The sequence below is a fragment of the Peromyscus californicus genome, unplaced genomic scaffold (assembly GCF_007827085.1).
Source record: "Peromyscus californicus insignis strain IS unplaced genomic scaffold, ASM782708v3 Scaffold_23__1_contigs__length_62951481, whole genome shotgun sequence".
Lineage (NCBI taxonomy): Eukaryota > Metazoa > Chordata > Mammalia > Rodentia > Cricetidae > Peromyscus > Peromyscus californicus.
Genome location: NW_026294534.1, coordinates 5,198,024 through 5,226,005, shown reverse-complemented (window position 1 = coordinate 5,226,005; position 27,982 = coordinate 5,198,024). Strand labels below are relative to the sequence as shown.

General features: G+C 43.4%; 1 protein-coding gene across 1 annotated transcript in view; it reads right to left on the bottom strand.

The window, feature by feature from the left end:
• The window catches only part of Myo16 (myosin XVI), a 394,847-nt gene that overhangs the window by 310,525 nt on the left and 56,340 nt on the right, over window positions 1-27,982 (bottom strand). The window contains 2 exon segments of the mRNA XM_052751634.1: window positions 7,591-7,734; window positions 15,715-15,785. Coding sequence (XP_052607594.1) covers window positions 7,591-7,734; window positions 15,715-15,785 — 215 coding nt within the window.

Sequence of the window (27,982 nt, the reverse complement as noted above, 5' to 3'; positions counted from 1 at the left end):
TGTATCAGCTGAGCTGTCTTTGCTGCCCCATATCTTTGCCATTTGTAATAAAATCTACCTGACCTTCCATCCTCTTCCTCCTGTCTGCAGGAAAATCTCCCAAACACTGCTACCTGGCTATGTACCTGATGACCCTTGCTTAAAAGTCCTTGTAGGTTTCCAGCCTTGGTTCCTCACACAGCCTCCTATACATGCTCTCAACCCTCTTGCCACCTGCTCTACACCTCTTTCTTCAGGTCTCCTTTGGCCGATCCACAGCTGAACACTTCTCAAATCTCTGTGTCACATGCCCTCATCTCCCCAAGGGTTTGAACAAAGCCTGTACTTGTCCTCTGGAATGTCACATGCTCTGCAGAGAACAGACTCGCTGACCACAGTTTCATGTCACTGCCCATCTCTCGGCATCCTGCCAGTCCAGGTGTTAATCAGATTTTCTCTGTGATTCTGCAGCAGCCAGTCCACTAATTCAGGATAGGTTCCAAACTCAGGATCCTTAATTGCTGAAACCATCTGCCAGTCATGTCATTGCTGGATCTAATGACATTGGTCTAGTGTGTGTGTCATGGTGTTCATGCTCCACCTACAACACAGTTCAGGTGTGCCTCTCTGCTTCCCAACCAACACCCTCTCCTCTGAATCTCACAGCGCCCACTGACCCAGTGTGTTCTAGCATGTGATTACTAGCATTCTTCTTGGAAATGAGATCTTCCTGAAGACTTCACAATGGCATTTCTTCCTCTAGCTGTGGACACTTTGCTTCAGGTCACAACAGAGGTTCTCTTCTGTTTATTTCACTTCATGTTTCTGTACTCACTGCAGTGCCAGTGACACAGAAGGTGCATTCCAAATCTAAGAACACTCACTCCAGGAAACACACGGTAGACTTTTCATCATCGGAACTCTATCCTTCAGTCACAACCACAAGACTAAACTCACAGAAGGGAGGTAAAGCTCTGCAGGACACTGTATGGCCTGTCCCTGTACATGAGGACTTTCAGGTGTGCTGACCCACGCTGGGCTCCAGGTGTACTGACCCACGCTGGGCTCCAGGTGTACTGACCCACGCTGGGCTCCAGGTGTGCTGACCCACGCTGGGCTCCAGGTGTGCTGACCCACGCTGGGCTCCAGGTGTGCTGACCCACGCTGGGCTCCAGGTGTACTGACCCACGCTGGGCTCCAGGTGTGCTGACCCACGCTGGGCTCCAGGTGTGCTGACCCACGCTGGGCTCCAGGTGTGCTGACCCACGCTGGGCTCCAGGTGTACTGACCCATGCTGGGCTCCAGGTGTGCTGACCCACACTGGGCTCCAGGTGCAGAACTGAAGTACTGCCAGGCACAGTGACTCACAGCCTTTCTCAGGCACAATTCTGGATGTCAATTTTCTCAACCCTTCACAAGATTACACACTAGGAACCCTCAGAGGTGCAGCCCAGTCACCTCATGTCAGAGCAGGAAGCCATGGCTAAGGCTGTAACTAAAAGCCTAGAAGTATTGGAACTGAAGGGCTCCAATATAGACAGGGCTTTGTCAACACCTGGATCAGGCTCCTGCTAAACTTCTATTTCACTCACAGAGGAAAGAAATATGGTAACTATATTTTACTGGAAACACAGATCTCTTAAATTATGAAGTGATAATCATCCGTAAGTATGAGGAAGTGGAAATTATCTAAGTTGCCAAAAAAGATTCTTAAAATATAACACCTAAATACGGAAAACCCCGCACCACTGAATCCATGGGTAAAATGTGTTAAACTATGGAAAACAGTCAGGAAAGTATGTGAATTGAAGTCTCTCTGAAAAATAAGCAATATGCACCTGTATAAATCTAAGTATAAAGTGTGCATTCTACATATGCACACACAGAGAAATATGCAATGTGAACATAGTATGAATGCAAGTATGAGGTGTGTGCTTACTCAGGCACATGGTGTTCACATGCACATACATATACATGTGCACACGTATGTGCATATTCATATGTACATATACTTGTATACACATAGACATACATGTACTTCCAATAGATACATGCATATTATGTACACATATATACATGCATACATAACAAACATGTACATAATACACACACACATGCTCATAATACACACACACAGGGAAAGAAAACTGACAGGTGGGAGTGTAGGTGAATTTTCCTTCCTCCCTCCCTCCCTCCCTCCCTCCCTCCCTTCCTTCCTTCCTTCCTTCCTTCCTTCTTTCCTTTCTCTAGCTTTCTTTTTTTGTATTTCCAATGCTTCTGAAGTAAATAGTTCTTGCAATTAGAAAGAAAAAACACCTATCAAAAAGGACATCAGAAATTAAATACACTGGCTGTGCTTTGTTAACACAAACAATTACACTTTAGGAACCATCTTTTCCCTAAAAGTGTCAGGCTGAGGCAACTCTCCCCCTTTTCTCTCAGGTGCTTCTGAATTGCTGCCAATGTTTGTAAGAATCAACAACATGATTTAAATAACTGTAAAATCATAAACTTAATGTAGCTGATCTTTGAATTTATGCTTTTGTATTTTAAAACCATTTTTTTATAAAAATGAAAGTATTAAGAATGTTAGAGATTCCAATATGGATAATGTCACAGAAAACCACACCTAGTCAAAAAGCAGAACCAACTGCTCACAGAGCGCCAGCCCCATGGAGATCTATAACAACTCTGCACCTGATGTTCACAAATGCTGCTGAAGAGGGAGTGGAAAGATCTTAGGAAGCAGACGACCAGTAAGTCTGCCATGGGATTGCATCTCCTAGAAATGACTTCACCAATGATACCTCGACAATACAGCTGCCCAAACAAGATTCGAACAAAGTTAGCATCAGCAAACATGCTAACGTGGATGGCAGAGATCTCATGGGGCCCCACCCCTAGACAAAGAACTACAGTTACCTAAGGAATGCAAAGAATGGGAGAAATTGTCTTTCCCAGGGAAAAGTCCTCCAACTGTCTACCCAATATCAAGAGGTCAGCCCTGAAATTACACACACACACACACACACACACACACACACACACAGACACACACACACACACGTAAACTATAAAGACTCATCAGGTTGTATCTATACATTTATGCATTTATACTTATAGGTAACAATAAGTTTTAGTTAAAGAAAAAGAGGTCATGAATTTGAAAGCGAGTTAGGAAAGGTACATGGAGGGGCTGGAGGGAGGAAAAGGAAGGGGTAAAATGATGTAATTATATTTTAATTTAAAAGATAGATTGTACATACTGTGTTAGAAATCTTTGGAAAGGTTGAGTAATTGTAAATACAGGACACAGCAAAGCAAGGAAGCACAAAGGCTACTGACAGACACAGGGCACATCTTCTCAAACACACGTCACACGGGACAGCCTTAGAGAGTTCCAGTTGAAGCCGGGCAGTGTAGAGAGAGAACAGGTTTCACTCTCGGGCATGTGATGACAAGACTCAGGCCACAGTAGCGCTAAGGACCGCCAAATGCAGCCACGGTGCAGCCCTCAGTCTCCACAGAGAATTCCTGAGGACATAACACATTTTCTCTGAAGGAACCTGAAGTTTCTTACAATTCTAAACACACGTAATTTTCCAGGGCCCCTTGTAAATCGGCACCTGCTGTAAAACCCCAAGTCCATTTTGCTTCCAGACAGCTGCTGACGCGGTGGTATCGCTGTGACAGGGACTCCCATCAACCGAGGGCTTTTGATCAGAACTTGTTTGAACTCCAAAAGCCTATGAAGTCTTCCACTCCCTCCTTTCCTTTGTTTCCGGTTTAAACAGACTCTCCCTATACACCCTTGGCTACCCTTGTGGTCCTTTTTACTGTCTTCTGAGTGCTGGGATGACAGATATGGACCACTATATCTAAATAAGACCACTTCAAATGAAAACAAAACCACCGTCTCCCAAACAAACACACACACATCCATACACACACACACACACTCACAATCACACACACGCACCTATACACACACAATCACACACACAATCACACACACACTCACACAATCACACAACACACTCACACACACACACTCTCACACACACACTCACACAATCACACACACACACTCACATAATCACACACACACCCATACACACACACACACAATCACACCCATCTGTCATGTCTTACACAGCAGCCTTGTCACATACTTAATGTTTCTGACATGCAGAGAAATTTAATACATTTTCACGTCCATTTTTCTCCACAGTTTAAGGTCATGCATTCTTTGAAATTAAAATAAGAACCTCCAACCTCACATCAGCATTAATTGTGTGTGCTCTCTAAGGGTCAAGGATGGGGTGGCTTAGCTATTCCCTTTGGGCTATTTCTGTCTGTTAAGAATGGCAGTGACATTCGCATTTATGAAGTGATCATGGACTCCAGATAATCCTGTCTTTGCAACTACACCAGGAAATTGACTATAACCCTTGTATGAATTTGTTCATTGACAAATGTACCTGACATACAGTTTAGGAGATAATTTTTTTATACAGGAAAGTCTGGCACAGTTCTTTCCAAAGTAAATATTTTGGAAAAGAATATAACAGAAAATGGCTTATAATATTATTTTTAAGTTACTTTGAGCAATTTTTCTTTGGTCTATAAATATATTTATTTATATATTTAAAGAGTATACATTTATGTGTCATATATTTCTAGTTTCTGCTGAAAATTCTGTTTCATTTTTCAGAATTTTAGATTTTTATTTTTCTGGTTTTGAGTAGTATCAGGTTCACAGAGTAATTGACAATACTATGGAGTGTTCCCTCTCACATTGCACCTATACCCCCACTGTTACCAACAATGGTACCTGGTGTGACGAGAAGGAACTGCTGTAGATGACTGTCTTCAGCTAAAGTGCATAATGCCTGTGCTTTCTCCAGGTTGCAGCCTGCCTTTAGTCTACCCTAAGAGCTGCCTCAGACCCTAAGTAACCGCCAGCCTTATTTCCTTGACTTCCTTTTAACTGTGGGGTTTTTCTCAGCTTTCCACTGACTTTTACAACCTTGGAAAAGAGAGGCGAACTGCTACATATTTTGTGCGATGGCCCTTGACATGGAAACTTTTCATGCTGTTCTTTGCTTGTGTGTCTTGGTAGACCACCAGGGATGTAGAATGCCATTCTCAGAACACCGAGGACATCTGAGATGAACACATCTCTTCACCTCCTGTCTGAGGGAGCTCTGGTCCGGTTCCATGATGCTTAGCCTTCCTCTCTTCCTCTCTACACTGTCAGCTTCAGAAGGAAGTCACTGGCAACACCCCAATATCTGAGGACAAAGGTGTGCTGCATGTGATTGAGAGTGGATGATCCACATGGATCTTTCACAATTCATCTGCACAGTATGTCTGTGTATTCTGTCCTGTTGGAACAGTCCAAGAAGGGAGTCATGCCAGGGGAATTCTCAGTGCTTGTGAGAAAATGCCAAGAAATCAAGACAGTGTCTTGTGACCTCAGTTTTGTCAAAAATCCAGAACTGATCTTGGAATGTGCTTTCATGCTCCTCCCAGATGTAGTGGATAGAAGTGAGGTCACTTCAGCTGTTAGTATTCATACTCCCCTATGGAAAAACATGTTTTTGCCATGTGTGGCTTATCTCTGTGGTTGAACACCATACTCATGTAATCCTTCTTAACCCTCAGAGTATAAATGGCCTGATGCTCTGAATATAGTTGACTATTGCATGAGACTTTAATCTTCCTCATTTTTCAGGCCCTGCTCACCCAGGTTTATGCTGCCAACTAGAGCAGTAAACACTTTTTTTCAGCATGAGCACAGCTATATTTACTGTCTTATATTACAATCTATTATGACTACTTTTGATTGTTCTTCAAATTGTCCCAGCATGGGCTGTTGGGAAGGGTCTGTTTAGATCTCTTCTGCATCCTTTGCAAAATTTGCCTCCCTCCTTTTACAGAGAATGGAAACTCTATCTTGCAAATCCTGACCCCTTGCCTGGATTCAGTCATCTCTCCTTCTCAATTTAACTGATTTATGAAAGAAAATCCTGCTACTGTTTTAAAGAACCACCATGTACTGTTTACTGTATAAAATAGCAAACTATTTTAATTTTAGCTTTGGCTTTTAATCTATTTTAGTTAATGTTTTCCTTGTTCAATTTTATTTATTTATGATCCGATTTTCTATTAATTTTTCTACTTGATTTAGGCTTAAACTGCTCATCTTTCTTTAACTTCTTTAACTAAAGTTAAACTTCTAACTTTAACTTCTTAAATGGGAAGCTAAATATTCATTGTTTCTCTTGAGAGTACAGGGGAATAAACCATGATTTAAACAAGTTCACACTCACAACAAGGTGTGATGATGAGGAATGCAGGTAACCTGCTGATAATTTCAGGGATAAACAAGGGCCAAGTTCAAAGGGTTGAAGGATGAATTGAAGGCAGATGATGAGCATGAAGAACTCCCCACTCTGTAAGGAGTCCAGCACTGAGTCTCACAATGGCATGTGGCATCCATCCCAAGTTGAGAAGATGATTCGGCATTTCTTCAGAGAGTCACTCTTCTAAACATTTATTCTGAGGACTCGGGTAAATGTCACTATTTATTGATTTTCCCTGGAAGAGGCAGTTTAACTTCAGTGTCCACAAACTTCACATTGATTTCCTCATCCGTGCAGTCTCAGAGAGACCTAACAAAGTTGCCACTGTGAAGTTCATTCTAACTGTGAGTCCTTGTATAGTGATACCTTGGGCACCAATTTTCATGTCCAACCTTACTCCATTCTTGGCCTATAAACATGCAGCATTCTGTTTCAGTGTGGTCCCTCCTGGGAAGTGCTGCCTCCAGCCCTTAGTGGTGTTCTGAAAGTCACACTCCCATATCACAGTCTCTCTGGTCAAGGTCGTGGGTCAAAGGTCTACCTAATGAGCCTTGAGATCATGATGCAGTCATGTGCTGAGCTCAGCTTTGCTGCTGGTAAGCTCTGCAGCATCAATTCTGCAATGTCAACCCTGCCCTCCATGGAGACATAAAGGAGGTAGCTTTTTGCCCAGTGCCTTCTTTAGAAACATTGGCATTCTACATTAGAGGGGGGCATGTGGACTTGCAATGGAACCAGGTTTGAGATCCCTGCCTGAACTTAGAAAGGAAAAGTCACTGATATCCAGTGACACGTACTCAAGCATGAGAAGAAAGGTTGTTGTTATTTAATTTTGGGTATTTCATACATAAGCACTGTATTTATATCATTCCTACCTCTTTTTCTCCCCCTCCAATTTCTCCTGTGTCCTCTCCACTCCCTCCCAAATCCATGATCCCATTGAAAGAAATATCTTCAAAAGTTCAACTGCAGCTGCCTGAATATGGATTCCTGAGAACAAACATGGGCATTCCAATAATACTGATGTGTATCAAAGCATGAAATTCTAAAGCTTGTCATGACATGAACATGGGTATTTTAGGAGCTTCATTAGTGACAGCTTTGTTTCTAATTATCTGCATTCTTGGGGCATGAATGGTGACATAGACACATGCTTTTCCCAAGAGTAGTGTGAGACATATTATTAAACACATATCTGCCATGGAGTCTTGAAGTGCTAGGTCATCTGGATTCATGTACTTACTAATACGAGCAACAGGACAATATCAGGGTTGTCACAGGCACAGGCAATGTGCATTGGTGTCCAAAAGTCCTCATCCTGGTGGTTGACATTGACACCCCTGTCGATGAGCACTTCTGCGATGAAGACATTGTCATATCGAGCACACTGAAAGACAGAAAGGAAACAAAAGTTATCATAAATGATGCAAACACCACTGACAGTCAGAACAGGACAGGCAAGTCCAAAAATGCGTTCTCTGTCTCCAGTGAGACTAAAGGAAAGAGGCAGGTGTCCGACCAATAGGAAATCTGGGCAATCGATTTTGGGATGAAAACAGTAACTAGGGGCGGTTACTTAATAAATTAAGCCAGATCTTGATTAGGTTCTTGGGACACATGCAGTGAGGGTTCTAAACTATGCTTTTGAGTGCATGATCCTTCTGACTCAAACAGTTCATTGGGACTGTTAAAATGCACGTAACATTTCTCTTCTGTGGTGGACATGCTTTATGTAGGGTTTATACACAGGCTTGGAATAGACTCTTCTTACTAAAACATTCAATATCCCCACTGTGACAATTCACCCGCCATGACTGGACAGCACGGTGAGGAATGCAGCATTGGGAGAGCCTGCTGCTGACTGACAGCCGCCAGCACCTCCATCTGCTCCAATCAGTCTGGGACCTCCATAACTCGGGGGAAGGACGCAGGTACAGTTCTACAGTTAAGAGTATGTACTGCTCTTGCACTAGACCTGAGTTCGGTTTCCAGCATACACACAGGCTGGCTCACAACTACCTGAAAATTCAGCTCCAGGGATCTGATGCCCATTGCTGGCCTCCACTGTTACTTGTGCACACGAGCACATGTACACGTGTGTGCGCACATACACACACACACACACACACACAAAAAAAAAAAAAAAAAAAAATCAAAAACCAGACTAGAGAAGTCCTGGCATTGTCGAGGTCACTATCTCAAGAGACTTTTCAGCCACAGCAGGGGAGGAGGGTTCAGTATGTCTGGGGCTTACTTTCAAAGTACGTAGATTTCATGGCGTACAGTGGCAGACAGAAAACAGCTGTATGAGGGAAGAACTTCCAGAAGTAGGCCCTCCAAGCCTGCAGCTGAACTATGATGGGCATGGTTCCCAGGAAGCTCCCTGGGGTGGTCTGAATGAAAATGGCCCCCACAGACTTATAGGGAGTAGCACTATTGCGAGGTGTGACTGTGTAGGAGTAGGTGTGGCCTTGCGGGAGGAAGTGTGTCACTGTGGGGGCGGGCTTTGAGGTCTCTTATACTCAGACTTCCCTCAGTGTGACAGCCAACTTTCTACTGCCTTCTGGTCAAGATGTAGCACTCTCAGCTCCAGCACCACATCTGCCTGCACTCTGCCATTCTCCCCATCATGACAATAATGGACTGAATCTCTAAAACTGTAAGTGAGTCACCCCAATTAAATGTTTTCTTTATAAGAGTTGTAGTGGTCATGGTGCCTCTTCACAGCAATGGAAACCATAAGATACTCCCCATGTCAGGGAGAGAGGCCACTGGGGTGATAAGCATCATGACCCACACAGTAGAAACTGGCACCTGTTCCCTCTGGCCAGACTAGATACCTGTATCTGTCTTCAGTGGAGGGGGACACTAAGTTTAATTGAATTAAATTAATTGAATTTAAGTTTCAATTAAACACCATTCTTTTCCCACCAAATAAATCATTAACTGTAAGCTCCAACAGGATCAAAGAGTTTCTAAATAACTACAGTCCCCTAAAGTACTGAATATCATTTAAAGTTATAAAAAATTTCAGCTAGTACTTAGTCAAAATATCCCATGTCTAGAACCCAGCACAAATGATTAGGGAAGCATCAAGGCAGCATCAATAGAATCCACAGGATGGGACTTGAATGATCAATGGCACTGCACTCAGAAGAGGGGCAGTGCCTAGAACCCAGAAACCAGGGGACTGGAAAGGAAGTCATAGTGAAGAACAGCTATGATCTCTGAGGCAGAAGAATCACAAAATTAAGACCAACCTGGCTGGATACAGAGGGAGATAATGATGGTGGGTAGACAGACAGGCAAACAAGCAGATGATAGATGATAGATTAGATAGATAATAGATAGGTAGATAGATAGATAGATAGATAGATAGACAGACAGATGATAGATTAGATAGATGATAGATAGATAGATAGATACTCAATATACTGTTTTAAAGTTACATACAATGGTAGAGAACAGTGCTGGGAGCTACTGGGATTAATTAGTCATACCTTATGAATATTGAAACACACACTGAATTAAATTCTATGTACAACACACAAGAACACAAACCTGAATCACACAAAATAATCCAAAAGAAGGCAGAAAATGTATGTGTATGTGTGTGGGTGTATAAAATGGGAATTATGGACAAAAAGAAAACACCAGATTTCCAACCTAAGCACATCAGCAATCTGATGAACTCCATAACTTCAAGGTGAATGTTACAAGATGGAATAAACGTTTCTCATTGATGAAGGCAGGGGTGGGTCTGTGTATTCTCACACTCCTTGGTACTCCCTGGAGGTCCTTGCTGGACATGTAATAAGGAGTGAATACCAGGTACAATGCTGTCATTAAACCTGCCTCCGCTCACAGAGGACCTGTGATATCTAAATATACAAAAACAATCATTATACCTAATACATATGTATGACAGAATTGTTAGACATGAGGTCAGAGCAAAAAAATCAGAATTTCTATACAGTAGCAACAAAATTTTGGAAATTTAAAATAATTGAATAGTTTCAAAAATTTTGAAACATTTGTGATTAAGACAAACAAAAATATGTAAGACTGGAAGCCTGGAAGTAACAAAGTAACCACATTTCATAGGCTTGGAGAATCTTAAATGTAGACTGTGTTAGCGAGGATGAAAACACAGGAGTCTTAGCTGATTCTTCGTATGTCTGTCTGCATTTAATTAAAATGCAAACAGAAACACACAGGTCTATCTGCACTGACAAAAACCCCTGAATCTAAGATTCATAAGTTAATGCGTAGGACCTAGAATAGCTTAAAGATCATGGACAAGGAAACAGTCTGTGAACTGAAGGGCCCAGTGCCGAGACTTGCTTAAAATTGTGATCAACACAGTGTGCTGCTGACATAAGAGCAGAAGAATCACGGAGACACACAGCAGAGTCTGGGAACGGATCAGCGCACATAGAGACAACTGGCATCTGAGAACGTCTCAAAGGCAATTCAGTGGCAATGGGTGTTCTTTCAGCAAATCATGACAGGGCTGCTGGGTATGTGTGCACATCACATACGGCGGCTGTGCACTTTGCACACACAACACTAACTCATCATGGAGAAGAGAAGACAAATTCAAAGTCTAACATTACAAAAAAAAATCTAAAATTGGACAAGGGGGAAAGCCCTGATATGAGGCCATCAAGGACATTCTCAAGCACCCTGGAAGGGGGTCAAGGAAGCAAACAGGTAAGACAAATGTAGGTAGCTTGACGGAGAAGCACCGAGTTCCAACAAAGTCTGTGTCTCTTACGTCCTAGTCATGTAAATCACTGTTAAATCACTTGAAAACTTTTTGGTGTGATCTGGGACTTCAGCCACAGCAACGTACGTTTTAGGAATGATTGCAGGGAAATGGGGACCTGGACAGCAGTCCCCCAAAAGCTGGGGCATAATGTGATCTAAATCCATATGAAAGTAATTCCTCTCTTTTCTTCTTTTTTGGATAGTTCACTGTACAATCAACGATGATGTGAATGATCTTTCATTCTAGACCTGTTAAGATACCTTGGATGGGCTTCACAGATGGCTCAGGGGGTAAGAGTGCTCCCAGTGCAAGCATGAGGAGCTGAGTTCAAATCCTCAGCACCTATGTAAAAAGCCAGGTGTGGCTGTGCATCCTGTAACCCCAGCACTCAGGGAGGGGGAGATGAAGGAAAAGACTAGTGGATTCTGAAAGACTGCCTGCCAGCCAGCCTAGTGGGAAAGGAGAGAGTCCAGTTCAGTGAGAGACCCTGCCTCACAGTAATCAGGTGGAGTGTGATCAGTGAGATACCCTGTCTCACAGTAATCAGGTGGAGTGTGATCACTGCAAGACCCTGCCTCGCAGTAATCAGGTGGAGTGTGATCAGTGGTAGACCCTGCCTCACAGTAATCAGGTGGAGTGTGATCAGTGAGATACCCTGCCTCACAGTAATCAGGTGGAGTGTGATCACTGCAAGACCCTGCCTCGCAGTAATCAGGTGGAGTGTGATCAGTGGTAGACCCTGCCTCACAGTAATCAGGTGGAGTGTGATGAGTGGGAGACCTTGCCTTGCAGTAATCAGGTGGAGTGTGATCAGTGGGAGACCCTGCTTCACAGTAATCAGGTGGAATATGATAGAAGACACCCAGCAGTCTTCTCTAGCCTCCACAGGCAGAAATATACCCACACACTCACCTGCATGCACCCCTGTACACACACACTGCACACTCATATACACAAACACAAAGAGATCCTTGACCTAGACTATGGGAATCCACACTGATATCTCACACTCACATGCATGCACATCCCTCCCCACACACACATTGCATACACATACACACAAACACAAAGACATCCCTAACCCAGACTGCAGGAATCCATATTTACACCCCAAATGTGCTTGGAGTTTGGAATTTCAGAAATTCCAAAGCACACCTCTTATTTCAAGGAGAATAAAAAAGCTATAATTAGATGCAAAGCTGAAAGCGACACCCACCCTTCTCTAGTGATGTACTTTGTGATTCACACTTCTAAAGATTATGAATAATAATTTGACAGCAATAAATACCTTTAATCACACTTGTCTGAAAAGATTATGAAGGCTGAACATCTCTGTAACAGTGGTCTTACACTATTGTCACGGCTTAGCAAAGCTCATGCTCCCTAGAAAGAATTTCCCTCAAGCTAACACCTCTTCCCCTCCTCAATCCTTGTTGATCATCGCCACACCAACTAGTTCGTGGTGAGATTTCACTGCAGAAAGAAAATGAGCAAGGTGCCTGCCATGCTCAGCAGGCCTGGGAACTGCTTTTCTGCCTGTCACCTGGTGTCACATCCCCAGGCCCTCTGCCGCCCTTGTCTCTTTCTCCACATGTCAAGCAGAACTCAGCAGCTGGACTTCACAAGTTTAAAACATAGAGTCTCTGGCTCAAAGACTAAGCATTAAGGACCAGGTCTAGTGTCCTATTCAAGGCCTATGCCCTTCTGCACAAAACCCCTCTTACAGTTCACATCCCATGAATCCTAGTGCTTCTCTAACACAAGTGTGCTCCCCTCTCTCTCTGTATTGGGGGGCACCTTCCCAGAATCACCAAGTTCCTCCCCACTGCCAGGTCTCCCCCCCATTTTCTTTTTACTCTTCCTTCCCCAAAGTCTGGGTCCTGGACATTTTAAATGCATGTCTCTCACCTGGAAATGTTCAGAGAACCTAGGAGAACTCAGTCAGCCTGAAAACACCATCTCTCATGGGTACTTCGCCACTTAAGGGAAAATTATTGCCCCATGGGGCTGTAAAAAAGCCTACATATGTTCTGAGTTAATGTTCTTTCTAAGCTATACCTCATTTTCTATCATCTATCAATCTATCCATCCATGTATTATCAACCTGTCCATATATTATCTATTTATCTCATCATCTATGTATCTATTCTCTATCAATTATAAATCATGTATCTATCATCTGTCTGACCATCCATCCATCCATCCATCCATCCATCCATCCATCCATCCATCTTTATCTGTCTATCCATCCATATATCAGTTATATAACCATCTATTATCTACTTATTTCTTCATCTATGTATCTGTCATCTGTCAATAATCTATCATATATCTCTATCATCATCTATCCATCATCACCTCTCTATTTTTCTCTCTCCATAGTGTCTGTCAGTCTATCCTCTCCAACATCTTTCATCTGTATGTATCTATTATCTATCTTATCATCATCATCTATGTATATATCTCCTCCCCATCTTCCCCCTTTACCTTCTTCTCCTCTCCTCTCCATCATCTACTCAGTTACAATATATACTCTATTCTCTACTCTGCTTTTCTGTGTTCCAACGTGTCTTAGATATTTTTGTAGCCATCCTGACACTTACATGAATTCCTTATCTTTGTATTAAAACTAGAATCCCTTCAGTAGAAGGATATCTCTGATTCCTAAGGAATTTCACTTCAGCTTGACTATGGTGTAAGGATGTCACAGTGTAGCATGGAGGATGTCTGAAAGTCACTCTCCGTTGTGTGTGCATTGACAGTCCTTAGTTCATTAACTAAAACCAAAGTCACAAACCCCCACCATTTTATTAAGGCTTACATAATTCCACTCCTCACTCCATAAATTCTTACAAAGATTGAAATCTGAGGACTCCTCTATGGTGCCCTCATGAGACACCTTTCCTGGGGGCACAGTAATGGTTGCTTTTACTACTATCTCCCTGTCCATCATCCAGCATTTGATACCTGCCATTTGCTTACTACAGGGATTTTTTTTTTTTAAAGATTTATTTATTTATTATGTATACAGAAGAGGGCGCCAGATCTCATTATAGATGGTTGTGAGCCACCATGTGGTTGCTGGGAATTGAACTCAGGACCTCTGGAAGAGCAGTCAGTGCTCTTAACCTCTGAGCCATCTCTCCAGCCCACTACAGGGATTTTTTAAGGACCAGTAGGCAAAGGGACTGAGCCAAATGTGTTTGCAAAACATGCATTAAAAAGAAGTTAATATAGAGATATACAGCTAAAAATGTTGTCTATGGATTCTATATCAATTTTAACCTTTTTGGAACATTTGATTCCAATGTAAAAAAAATTTTTCTGGGACATCTAAGAGAAATGTCTTACAGAAATCAGCACTTATAGCAGTGGTGCTCAACCTGTGGGTCACAACCCCTTTGGGGGTCAAATGATCCTTTTACAGGGGTCACATATCAATTATTCTTCATATAATACATTTGCATTATGATTCATAACAATAGCAAAATTACAGTTATGAAGTAGCAATGAAAATATTTTTATGGTTGAAGGTCACCACAACACGAGGAACTGTATTAAAGGGTCACAGCGTTAGGAAGATTGAGAACTACTGACTTAGAGCCTGGTGCTCAATGAGTAATATTCAAGTTAAATAAACATAACTCTGAGAAAGCCCAACAGTGCCTACAGCTGGTCCTTGACCCCCATGCACATGCACTGCGCTGCCTCCCTTCAAGACATCGATGGAACAGTGTGTAATCAGGACCCAAGTCTGAAGAGCATCACGCATCCCACTGTGGGATGTCCCAAGGCGTGGGCTCCCTATGAGGCTGTTCACACTTGACATCCTAATGGCTAAATTGCCTTTCTCAGCACCTAAGGCATTCTGAAACCCTGTAATTTTTTCCTCTCTGGCAACCTGCAATTGTTCCTTTGTTTTTATTTACTCAGTAATCTCTGCTAGAGGAGAGTACAGCAGTGAGTCCTCTCCCTCACCCAACACTCAGATTCTTTGTACATCTCCCAGACCCAACCTATGACCATTCACAACAGCATCAAAATCCCTGCATCAGCCTGGGGGGCAATGAAGTCTTTCAATGCAACCTTTTCCTTCTTGTTGGATACTTTCTTTGGATTCTATTATTTGGGTCTAGGGTAACTACCTCCCCATTAACCATAGAGGCCCTACATCCTTGGGGGTCTTTCATTTACGGCTCCTTCACTGTGCCTTGAGTGCTCACTGCCTCACTGGGGAGAACACAAAAATGACAGTGACAGCCACATGATATACTCACTCCATCTACTGTGACATCTAGACAGAAATAAGGATGGCGTGCGCAAGACCTTGATGAAAGGTCAATGGGTATAACCAATGGAGTAAGCTGAGACTTGACACTCTTCCTCCACCCTCTCCTCCTCAGGCCTGGGAATCCGGTGACTCTCTCTGCCTCAGAACATCAAACTCAGCAGCTCTTTATCCACACCTGCCATCTGAAATGTGCCCCTTTTTTTGACTCATTGTTTGATGCTCTTTCTGGAACTGACTTTTGGAACCTTAATTTATTCTCTGCCCCCAGTTGTCATCACATGGCCGCTTCAAGTGTCAGTTCTTACCAGGTGGAGTAAGGACCCTCCTGAGGAAAGGAGAGATTGTGGGTCCGCCCCCTCCTTTAAGAGTCGAAGCACTGTAAGAGAAGAGAGAAAACAGAGTTGGAGCAAGCATGTTCCACGCCCTGAGCCCAAACCAACAGTATTTCATTAGCAGCTCAGACAACAGCTGTGAGGGCCACAGGGTGAGGGTCACTGTCAGATCTCCCACATCACACACCTACAATCACTCCCACATCACACACCTATGATCACATATGTTTCTCCTTGTGTCCAAACCTGTTACCTGGCATGGAAGTTTGATTACTCACCACAGCCATAGAAATTAATGAGAAAGCAGAATTGACGGAAGTGGATTATTTTGAGGCACCAAGTTTATATGTCCTTTGCAGAACAAAAGAAAACATATAAACAAACAGGATCTGCTCTCTAGCCTCAGGAGGACACTGTTTTGCAATTTGTGATGAGCTATTGGCTTAAAGCAATGAAAGTTTGCACTTTGCACACTAAGGCTCCATTTGTGCCATTAGCCCTTGCCCATGTTTCTTCTACTGTCACAGAGCACTATGGGACAAAGCCATAAAGTCACATAGATCAAAATATACATCAATTATCAGAGCAAATCCACAGCTAGAAAATGATCTGTGTGTTCATTTGCCAGCAAGGTGAATTCATTAGCACATGAATGTCACGAGACACAGAAGAGATCTCCTAGTCTCTGCTGATTACAGTGTCCTGATGGGGTAGGCCTCCTAGGAAGGTCCTTGGGTTCAGGGACGCTCCCCTGGTCTCCATTATCAGTAACATTATTCATGGTTTAAAAAAAAAAAATCACTGATGCATTTGCCACAAAAAGGCAACAGAGTAGCAGCAGCTACCTTCTTTGTTGTTTTGGTTTTCTTGTTATTGTTGCTTTAGTTTGGGTCAATGGTTCTATGTAGGCCAAGTCAGCCGGGAAGTTTCCAGTCTCAGGCCTCAGCCTTCCCGGTGCAGAGATTACATCCATGAACCTACATACCCAGCAACAGCTACTCTTTCTCTCAACTGTGACAGGGCACTGGTCCAAGTGGCTCCGATTCAGTCACCCTCACAGAGCCATATTGTTTTTTATCCAGTTTCTTCTCTGTGACCTGAAATGTGACCTGAAGGTACCTTTCTCTCTATTCATCACAGAATCAGTGCCTCCAGGTGTCTAGTCTCTTGTCTCCCTCACTCTGAGTAACTCCAAGAGGACAAGAAATCTGAACAGACTGGCTGCTCCTGTACAGGTTCCAGACACAGAAAGTCACCTTCTCTGCTGTGTGTCCCATGAGCATGATGGGAACAGCCACCTACCATAGAGGGACCTATGAAGGTAGCCTAGAGTGCCCATCCTCAAGCCTTCCTCCAGTCAAAGCACCCTACATCCTAATCTCTCTCACTACAGAACAGATACATGCCTGCTGTCTGAGGAAATGAGGACCAAGCCTGTTCTTACTTCTCCGAGACTACAGCCTGTCTACTCTAGGGCTATTCCCAAAAGAGCTTCCTAAGGAAATTTCCTAGAACATTCCCTTTTTGTTCACAAACAAGCATTTTCCCTTCCATGATGGTGTTCGTTCTTCAGTCTAGGATTTGTTTTCACAAACAAGGTCCAGTTTGCTGAGGAAACTTCTCAGAGGTGGCAGATCTTTCTTAGACAAATTGCCAGCCGCCTCCATTCTGAGAGAGCTGAGTGTGGCAGGCAAGCTTAAAAGACAGCTTAGCAACCTGGGACTCCACTTGGCTTGGGCTGCAGGCTATACACACCCATCTCTGAACTTGCAGGCAACTAGGACCCCTACCTGCATCAGACTGCGGGCATATCTTCTTTAAACAATGGAATTAAGTCAGTCCCCTTAGTAAGCCTTTGATAACACCTCACTTTGATTTAAACACATCAGGGACCACAGTCTGGAAACTGTGGGCAATGGGGTCAAGTTAAATTATGCTGGTTTAGGATGAACGAGACAAACTGTGCTCTCTGAGTGAACTTCTGGGGGAAATCTTGTATTTACCATCTTATTCCTATGCACAGTTGGGCATGTGTATGACAATAAGATGCTGTCTCCCATTATTAAGGGACCGATAGTTTTATATTATCTCCATACTACAAGTGGAGAGATCCAGCACTAATAGGACACAGCTGTTGGATGGTGGAGCATGGACTTGAATTTTAATGGTATCAGGGGGATCCACTGTCAAGTTCTGAGGGCTCTTGTAAGTTCAGCAGTTTTCAGGGGAGACTCCAGAGAACAGCAGTTAACACTGTCTATAATAGCTATGCATAATGAGCTAGATATACTTCGTTGTTTGTTCCCAAACACTTAAGAATGAACTGTTTCCCCATAGTCATTATGGTAACTAAGGGTATTGGGAGAAATTAAGAATACACAGAAAATAGAATAATGTTGAAAATACATTAAAAAATAAAGAGAAGCCAGGCATCACGACACCATGTCTAAAACAACCAGCCTGTCTAGATAGTGAGGCATTGTCTCTAATTAATTAAATAGTAAAGAAGGAATTGGATAGCCCATGGGTGATAGCTCATGGGTGAAGGCACTTGCCACCAAGTACGATGACCTGAATTTGATCAACAGTGGGAGAAAAGAACTGACTCCTTATAGCTGTTCTTTGATGTGCGTGTGGGTGCACAGACAAACATCCAAACAAAGAAAGAAAGAAAATAAAGAAGGGAAGGAAGTCCTAGGATGGGCAATGCAGACTTGAAAAGATGATGTTTGATAACACCGAGTACGTGTTCCTGTATTCATGGGCACACAAAGCACACTCAGCAAAGCTTGCTGCTCAGTGCTATTGAGGGTGGTCAGAGCTACATGGTCCTGGTTGTGCTCTCGTGGTTCTGTCATGAGGACCTTCTTCACCAATGTCCTGACCAGGGCTTCTAGCCAGTGTAGAGCAAGCCAAGACAGCCAAGTTCACTCCATTCTTTACAGGGAAAGCTGGGGCTTTGGTCTGCCCCATCTGGTGTGATGTTGACTGGGTTTGTGTAGGCATCCTGTGAGAGAAGCTGAACCCCCCCACCTCTGCTGTTTGTTGAGTGCATTTACTGTGGGAAAGTCTTCTGTTTGTTAATGGATCTACTGAGATGGTGTGACTGTGTCCGTTATGTTCATATCAAGGACACGCTGTATGTCACTGACTGGGTTCTCATACACAGCAACGGCCTTGCATTAGTAGACTGAAATCCACTTGGTGATAGGCTATGTATTGCTTGGCTTTGGTCTGGAAGGATTCCAGAGCCTGGCCCTGCGGGGCCACTGAAGCTTCTCACTGCCTTATCAGCTTATTTTCTTACACTTGGTGGCTCTCGGTTGGACTCTGGGTAATATCAGTCTCATGCAGCATGTTGTTACATTTTCCCTGTTCTGGCTCATGGACACATTAGCAGCTTTGTATCAGCCTCTCTTTAGTCATTGCAAGGGCTCCTCTGGGAAGCAGCGTGCTGGGCTCCACCGTGGGAAGATGTTAATTCAGTCTCTCCACTCCTTGAAGCTTGTTGCCCAGTCTACATCACTTGGTTATTTTCATCCTGATTCGTTGATGGCTCGTGCCACTCTACGGGTTTTTCTGTCTCACATGGTCAGCTAGGCTTTTGGTGTACAACTGTATTTTAGCTCACTTGATTTTTTTAATTAGCACATAACTAAAACTTACCTTGCCTTCATTCCTGATTTTTGAAGTTTGAATTTTTTTGCTTTCATTTTCATTTTTTTAAAAAAATTGGTCAGTTTAGCTAATAATAATTTCAAGTATGTCGATCATTTCATAGAACCATTTTTTCCCTCTCATATTCGTTATGGCTTTTCTCAACATTTCTCTCGCTTCCAACCAAGTGTGTATACCTTCTTGGGCACTGGCTGTTGCTTTACCGGGCTTTTCCTTTCAAATGTGGGAAGTTAGGTAATTGGGTATTCATATGCTTTTCTGCTATAGGCATTTACAGCTATGGAGATGTACCCATTACTTCATATGGACGGAGGTTGGTAATTGTGAAAAATGCACCACCAAGGCAGGGGCCATTGGTGAGGGTGGGTGTGCAACAGGGTGCTGGTGGCCGTCTAGGTGGGGGTTACCAAATTCATTTCCCGACACAGACAATTAATTGAAATCCAGAAAAGACTAAAGACTAGGATGCAGAGAAAGAGAAAGGTACAACTTAATCCCTTCAGGGTGGGCGAGCCCAGGACTGCAAGTCCCTGAAACACATGCTGGCTGGGGTGTCTTCTAGGTCCCTTGCACCTTCCCCTTAACCCTACAGGTACTGTTGAGATAACCATGCCCATGCCCTCCTTGCATGTCTTCTCACAGTGTCTTCTGGGAACAAGAAGGCACCATCTCAGGGAATCCGCTTTCCCTGGCCTCTTCCTCCTATGTCCTAACTCTCCTCAAATTGACCACCTCAGCAAAGGCCATGTATTGAGACTTGGCCACGTTCTGAGGTATACAGGGTGTGGTGGTTTGAATACAATGGCCTCCAAAGGCTCATATACTTGAATAGCTGGTCCCCAGTTAGTGGAACTATTAGGGAAGGACTAGAAGATATGGCTATGTGTATATCCCTTTTTCTGCCTCATGGCTGTAGATCAAGATGTAAGCTCTCAGGAGTCCTTTCCCCACCATCATGAACTCTAATCCTCTAATATCATAAGGCAGATTAAGTTATTTCTTTTTTTTTGTTTTTTTTGTTTTGTTTTGTTTTGTTTTTTCGAGACAGGGTTTCTCTGTGTAGCTTTGCGCCTTTCCTGGAACTCACTTGGTAGCCCAGGCTGGCCTCGAACTCACAGAGATCCGCCAGGCTCTGCCTCCTGAGTGCTGGGATTAAAGGCGTGCACCACCACCGCCCGGCCATGTTATTTCTTTTATAAGGTGCCTTGGTCATTGTGCCTCATCACAGCAACAGAAAAGTAACCAAGACATGGGTTAAGAGCTCACCAGATGAATCGGGGGAGGAGCATAATTCAAGACAAAGAAGCTAACTTTTATGTACTTGCAAATTTCCTTAAATTCTTTAACAATCTTTGTTAAAGGTTTCTAATTTCATTGTATTGAGGTTAGAAAGTGAAGTTGTCTGTCAGTCCTTCTGATAGATGAAGATGCTTCCTTTTGCAGCCTGTTACATGGCCCATCATATTCACAAGTGCTTGCAAATGTGTGGTCTGCTGGTGTGGGAGGCACAGGGCTGCCTGAGTGGCTGTCAGGTCTTCTGCCCCTGACTCTTGTGCAGCTGCCCCGTCTGTCACTAGACTACTACTGAAGTCAGACCAGAAAGCATGCTGTTTCCCTTGTCAGCCTTCAGCTCTACCTCATCCATCCTGGATCTTCGTGTGGGCATAGGCGTATGATGACTTCCTTGTCATCTAGATGGGATAATTTCTCTTTCCATGCTGTGTCTTTATTTTCCTCTAACAATTTAACTTTGAACATTTTAAACAAACACTTTACTTCGCATGCTGAGAGCTTTCCAATTGATGCGTTTTGTAACTGGGAGCAGGTTATGTAATTAATGCCTGGCTGCTGCTAGTCAGGATGGAAATTTGGGGACATCTGTTAAACTTTCCTCCTGAAGGCCCTAGCTGCTGGCATGTCCATTTCAGCTTTTCTTGGGCTGCTCTCTGATTGATGATTCTTTATGCATCTTTTGTTCTAAACTTATTTGTGTCCAAATAAATAGGTGTTCCTTTGAGACAAAACACATCTGCTTGGTTCTCTTATACATTCTTCTGAGTTCTGCCCCCTGAATGTTTTTTTTTTAAATTATTTTTTAATGTGTAAATTCTTTTTTTGTTTGGTTTTGTTTGTTTGGTTGGTTTTGCATCCCAACCAAAGTTCCCCTCCCTGCCCTCACAGAAATTGTGAGGGTGACCAACAAATGATGGGCCCAGCTGGAGACTCATATCCTGAGAGAGAGCTCACCCTAAGGGCTCAGACCTAGAGGTGGGATACCCCAGACACCTAGGATAGAACCAAACATGAAAAAAAAAGCAAATAAACAAACCAACAAGTCAAGGAAAAGAGTCCCAGTGATATTCTGCTGTTCTCATAGACTGGTGCCCAGTCCAGTCATCGCCATACAGGCTTCGCCCAGCAATGGTGAGTGTTTTAGTACGTTCAAGCAGTTCCTGAGAGAGTGGGACTCATATGTGACATTTTGCTACTTGTTTGCTGTGTGGATTGTGCCCTTTTTCTTTCCTCTAAACCTCTCTTGCTGCCTTCTCTTTGGTTTTTGCTTTTCTGTTTGTTTGTGCTTTGTTTTATTTTATGAAAGAGGGTTTCTCTGTGTAGCCTACACTGATCTAAAACCCATGACCCTTTCTCAGCCTCTTAAGTGCTGGCATTACAGGCAGGAGCCACAATGCCTGTTCTTCTTTTGTGTAAATAGGTCTTTACATATTGCCATCTTAATTCACAAGCATTTGGATGAATTATTCATTAGGGTTATAATGAACATTTTAATGCATACCAACCTAATTTACATTAATTACTATTGACTGAGGTTCAGCAGTGAACAAATACTTCATTCCTGGATACTCCTGTCTCCCCAACGCCAGCCCTTTAGACTCAAATGAGCACCTTTATGCATGTGTACACCCCTGTTAACAGGGGCATGTCTATTTCTTTTGTAGTATCTCTAGATAGCTTAGGTTAAACTCGAATAACACAGCATCACTGTACTGTCTTCCCTAAACACTTCACTTTGCAGAGCTTTTCCTGTGAGCTCAACAGTGTCTTTCACGTCAGTCGAGAAGATCTGTGCACCACAAATTCTCTCAGTTTCGGTTTGTCAAGAGTGTTTTAATTACCCCTATATCTGAGAAAGACAGGTTTCCTGAAAGCACACTTCTTGACGATGTCCTTCTGCTAGCATTTGTCTCTCACAGTCCTCTGACCTCCGAGTTCACAGTGTGAAGTCAGCTGTTGACCCTACAGGGTCCCGGAGCAGGGTGAATGCCTTCTTTGATGATTAGATGGCACTTCATGTTGCTTCTTTGTGCATCATGGCTATGCTGTGCCTAGATGTGGCTCCTCTGTGCATCATGGCTATGCTGTGCCTAGATGTGGCCCCTCTGTGCATCATGGCTATGCTGTGCCTAGATGTGGCTCCTCTGTATAGCATGGCCATAAGTGCCTCTCTTCTTCAGGCTGTCCCACTTGGAGTCTAGATAACTTCTTAAATGTAGGTTAATATCCTCGATCACACCCACACAGTTTCTGCCCTTGCTTCTAATAGCCCTCTTCCTGCTCCTTTGCCCTCTCCTCTTGGCTGTGATTTGCACTATGTGTGTTGATAAATTCCATGATGCGCTGTACTTACTCCAGGATCTGAGGTCTGCTCACGTTTCCTTATTCTCCTCACCTCAGACTGGATAATCTTAATTGATCTGTCTTCAAACTCACTGACGCTCCTGTCTGCTTGACTTTTGGTTCCTTCTGCTATACATATGATTTCACATTCTGTTCTTTTCAACCCCAGGATTTCTAATTAGTTCCTTTTTGAAAATTTGTCTTTTATTTTTTGAGATTATAATTTTATATAATATACATATATTTATATATAATGATAAACATAATTACATATTATATAATTTCTCCTTCATTTGGTTCTTTTTACAATTACTATCTGGTTGTTATTCTCCCCTATACCTTCCTATACTCATTTAGAAAAGTTATCCTTTAGTTACATGAACATTAAACAATAATTGATTTAAATTCTCTCCAGGAAACAGACTGTCTGGAATTGCCTAGGAACAGTTTCTTTAGGCTAATTGATTTTTTTTTCCTCTGTGGCCCAAACTTTCTTGTTTCTTTGCATTTCTCAGAATGTTTGTTGAAAACTTGACGTTACAAAGAGTGAGATGGGAGAATTTTGAAATCATGTTCACTCTTCTTCCAGGACAGCCAGCCTCTCTGCCTGCGATCCTACTTGTTTCATTCATTTCAAAACCTTTAATATCTCTATCCTTGGCAATGCACTGAAGTCTCTATCCACTATATCAGTGCCCGCTCACGGCTGAAGTGTTTTCTCAGATGCCTGGACAACTCTCCCAGCACCTGCAGAGGAACTTTGCGTATGGCTTATGTTTTAGGGCACTTCTTTTGTGTATTGGTAAATGGTAAACGTTTTCCCTAGTGTGCACTGACCTTGGAAAGCATTCATTTCCTTGAGTATTTTAGGAGCATGCCCTTAGCCAGGATATGTGTCTAGCCGTCAACATTCTAAGGAATACACCATCCCTGCGTGGATGCCTTCAGTTAACTCCCCAACCATTTACAGTGTTCCTCAGCTCTCTGAGACAGGTGTCATCACAGTGTCAGGCTGAACATTCACTGCTGGTTCATTTCTGCAAATAACCCCCGGGAATAGATTTGTAGTTTTTTTCTTTCTAAATTAAGTAAAATAAAAATAAATCTTTCTTAAGAGCCTAGTTTCTGGAGATCTCACAGACAGGTAAACACGATAGTCATCTGCTGCAAGCCACAAGAATATATTATAGAGATTCAGCTGTATATAACAAAGCTATACCTAGAAAGGCCAAGGAATCTTTCTAGAGAAAAATCATGTATCAGAGAATATTGGGTGTTATTTAGCTTTTTTTTTTTTTTTTTTTTTTTTTTTTTTTGGTTTTTCGAGACAGGGTTTCTCTGTGTAGCTTTGCGCCTTTCCTGGAACTCACTTGGTAGTCCAGGCTGGCCTCGAACTCACAGAGATCCGCCTGGCTCTGCCTCCCGAGTGCTGGGATTAAAGGCGTGCGCCACCACCGCCCGGCTTGTTATTTAGCTTTTAACATACCAGCTGTCTTCTGCTATGAATTTCTTGTGTCCTCATATACTACTAGGCCTTAGTGGCAAACAATATAAGCTTCTCAGACCTACTGCTGATCTGAACTAGGTAATACTCCTACAGAGCCTAGGAGACAGGTGCATTGCAGATGCATAGCTTTGTTTCTTGTGCAAAGGAAGCTCAGACCTCCCTTCTCCAGAGAGGGAAAATGGCATTCCAGAGCAATTGACTCACAACAAAAGAGTTTTTTTGCATACCCAGGTGAAGTGAAGGCTGGGGCAGAATTCCTGGTCTGGGCAGTGTTGCATGGCTGGAGAAAGGAGAACAGGGCAGACTTTTTGGCTGAGTGGGAGTTGGGTCAGATCAGGAGAAGAAGAAGGAAAGATGGAGGACAGAGGAATGGAGGATATTACTAGGGCTATGAGAGGACAGAAAAAGAAGGACAGAGAGGAACTGAGTGTCAGGACGGAACTGAAACTATGTAGACAGAATTTTGTCCTAGAGAAATAAAGTGGACAGACAAAAGAGCCTGGTGTACTTAGATTCTTTTCCCTCAGATCACCCCATCTCCAGCCATAACATCTTCCTCAGGACTCTGGGAGAAATCTTCTCAGGGCAGGCCCCTGGGAAACATTCATTAGTCATCCAGGGATAGGCCTTCTGGGGAATCCCCAGACCCCATTCCCACCATCAGTGTCTGCAGGAGAGCGTGTTTTCAGAGCTACCAGACGATAAGGATGGGGGTTTTAAAGGCGGCCATGAGGCCCACAGAAGAGCGTGTGACCAGGGGATGTGACTGGCAGCCTGCACTGTTCTAGCTGAGATTCAACCATGTTGAAAAAAGAAAAAAAGGTTATCCCAAGCCTGTTTACAATATCTAGAATGTTTTTATTCTTTTGCCAGCATTCTGGTTGGTTCTGTGGAGGGCAGGTTTTTAGTGTCTCTCTCTATTCCCAGCAAGGTGCACCTCATACATTTTAATTATTCATATGAGTCCCTAAGAATATTTACCATCCATGAGAAGAATAAGCAAATACTATTGATGATGAATGATGATAGTAATTGTTTGAAAGCTTAAATTACCAAACTTTTATATGATGAAAAGTCATTTTAAGAGGTCGTTATGAACCTTGCCTGTCCCTCAGATCATCTATGATATAGTGCTATGGTAGAGCTTGCCTGGTGGGAATTAGGAATGGCCTGCTTACTCGACCTGGCCCTGAATCAACACTTCCCTAAATATTCCGGAACACACAGGAGTGACAGTTTTATAATGACATACATTGGACCCCATATTTCCTCAGAGTCCAGTGCAACAGCAGTAAATCCAGAACGCACATGATGTAAACACGATTTTCTGGCTTCATTTTCTCTCCATTTATGACCCTCTGCCAGGTGACAGTTTGTACATAAAATGCTCTTACTCTGAACCAAGTTTAGAAGATACTGTGTTTCATAAAGAGAACCACTTTGCAAATAAACTCAATGGAGTTCAGAACCTGCACAGCCAGCAATTTATATTTCCATAAATTAGTCTGTCTATAGTTCTACAGACTACTAACTTATGTTCACATCTTGGTGTAGTAAAATCAAAATAAAATAACCTTCCTCATATTCGTGGAAACAGTTAAAGTGTGATTTGCTTTCATTAAAAGCCCACACCCCAGTCCTCCCATATCCCCACCTCCCCCACACTCACAACCTCTTATACCCCACACCCCCAAGCCCCCACACCCACACCTCTAGAGTTCTTTTAAAGTCAGGTGACCAGGGAATAAATGTGTTGGTATTGAAATCATTACAGCTGCCTAAAGACAAGCCAGAACTCAAAAGAAACACACCACGATGCCAAACATGGCACTTAGTGAGTCCTTTACGTCTCTGGGCTTCAGCCTTTTAAACTGTAAACCGACATACAATTAACTATCACTGCTGAAAATAAGATTATATAAGTGAGGTGAAAATTACTGCTTAGTCGGGTTTGGAAACTGGGAAAGGAAACAGTTAATGGAGGGGAATCTCGGGAAAGTGAAAGCATCGAGCAAGGGGCTTTAAAAACAAAAGTTCTGCAGTAGCATTGAAGAGCACAATCTCCTGGGTTAAAGCATTTCCACCCCCTCCCTGACCCTTTGGTGCCTGACTTTTGCTCCTGTCTGAAGGGTGGAATTTAATTCACCCTCCAGCGTCACTGTGGTCCCCTGTGTCTTAGGAAATTTATGACATTTTTGCTTCATAGAGGGTTTTAATTAATCAACAAGGACTTGGCACTTGTATAGCCACTGTGAGAACACCCCAAAAGCACATGATTTCTCAAACCCTCGGGAATATCATGAAACTCTAACTACAGTACCTTAGACGTGTTTAGAAGTTGGAGCCCCACATGAAATGTCGGGCCTGACGCCCTGCTTCTTCTGTTAACTGTGGAAACAAGTAGCCACCGTCTGCCTGAGGTCACCCCTGCTCTGCACATGCACACATCTCACCCTCTGAGCTCTGACTGGACCCAAGGTGGACACCATGTCTCAGGCATGGCTGGTTTCCAGCTGGGACTTGGGAGCAGTAACAGAGGCAGGCGGGGTGTTGGACCGTGGGGCCGGGACACAAACGGCAAACCGAGAAGCGCAGCTTAGGGGCCTAACAGGTGAAGGCACACAAGAGACGGAGTGGAACGAAGGGAGAGAGGAAGAGCCAGAGTAAGAGTCCTCACTCGATGGTCCAGTATGACAACATTACACAGACATCTTACGTCCTTCCCAGGTTCCCATGACGAGCCTCACTGCAGATTCATATTCTGAGATGAGCCCATTCTTTGCATTGTCTGCCCTTAGCTAAGCAGGGCTTGGGTTATCTCTCTTACAATAATCTCAGATGTTATGGTCATCCTCATGAACCCAGATGATGTGTGGGGATTGAAGGAGACATGAGAGTCACATTTGAAAAACAGACACAGGTCAGGACCTACCAAGACAGCTGGCTGCATGTGGTTCCTGAGTGTGTTCAAGCATGTGTGGAAACACGTGGACATATGTGAGTGTGGAGGCCAAAGGATAACTTCAAGACGTTCCTCAGATGCTACCCACTTCCTTTTGAGGCAGAGCCTCTCACTCACCTGGAACTCACCACTTCGGCTAGGCTGGCTAGCCAGTGAGCCCCGAGCATCCGCTTACCCCTGCTTCCACAGCCCTGGGATTACAAGCCTGCCTGTGTGCTGGGGATCAAGCTCAGGGCCTCACGCTTGCCAGCCTGACACTTTGCCAATCGCGTTGTCCCCCAAACCCTGGGTATGGCTCACTTAACCAGATCTCCTTCACGGTTATCTTGGGGGTGTGGTCAGGTAGTGTGGGCTAAGTGGGTCCCTCTCAAGTTTGGGGCCAACACCCCCTCTACATGCATGCATGGGCTCTGCGAGTGGAATACCCACACCGCGTCTTTGAGCAGGTGGGCTGTCTC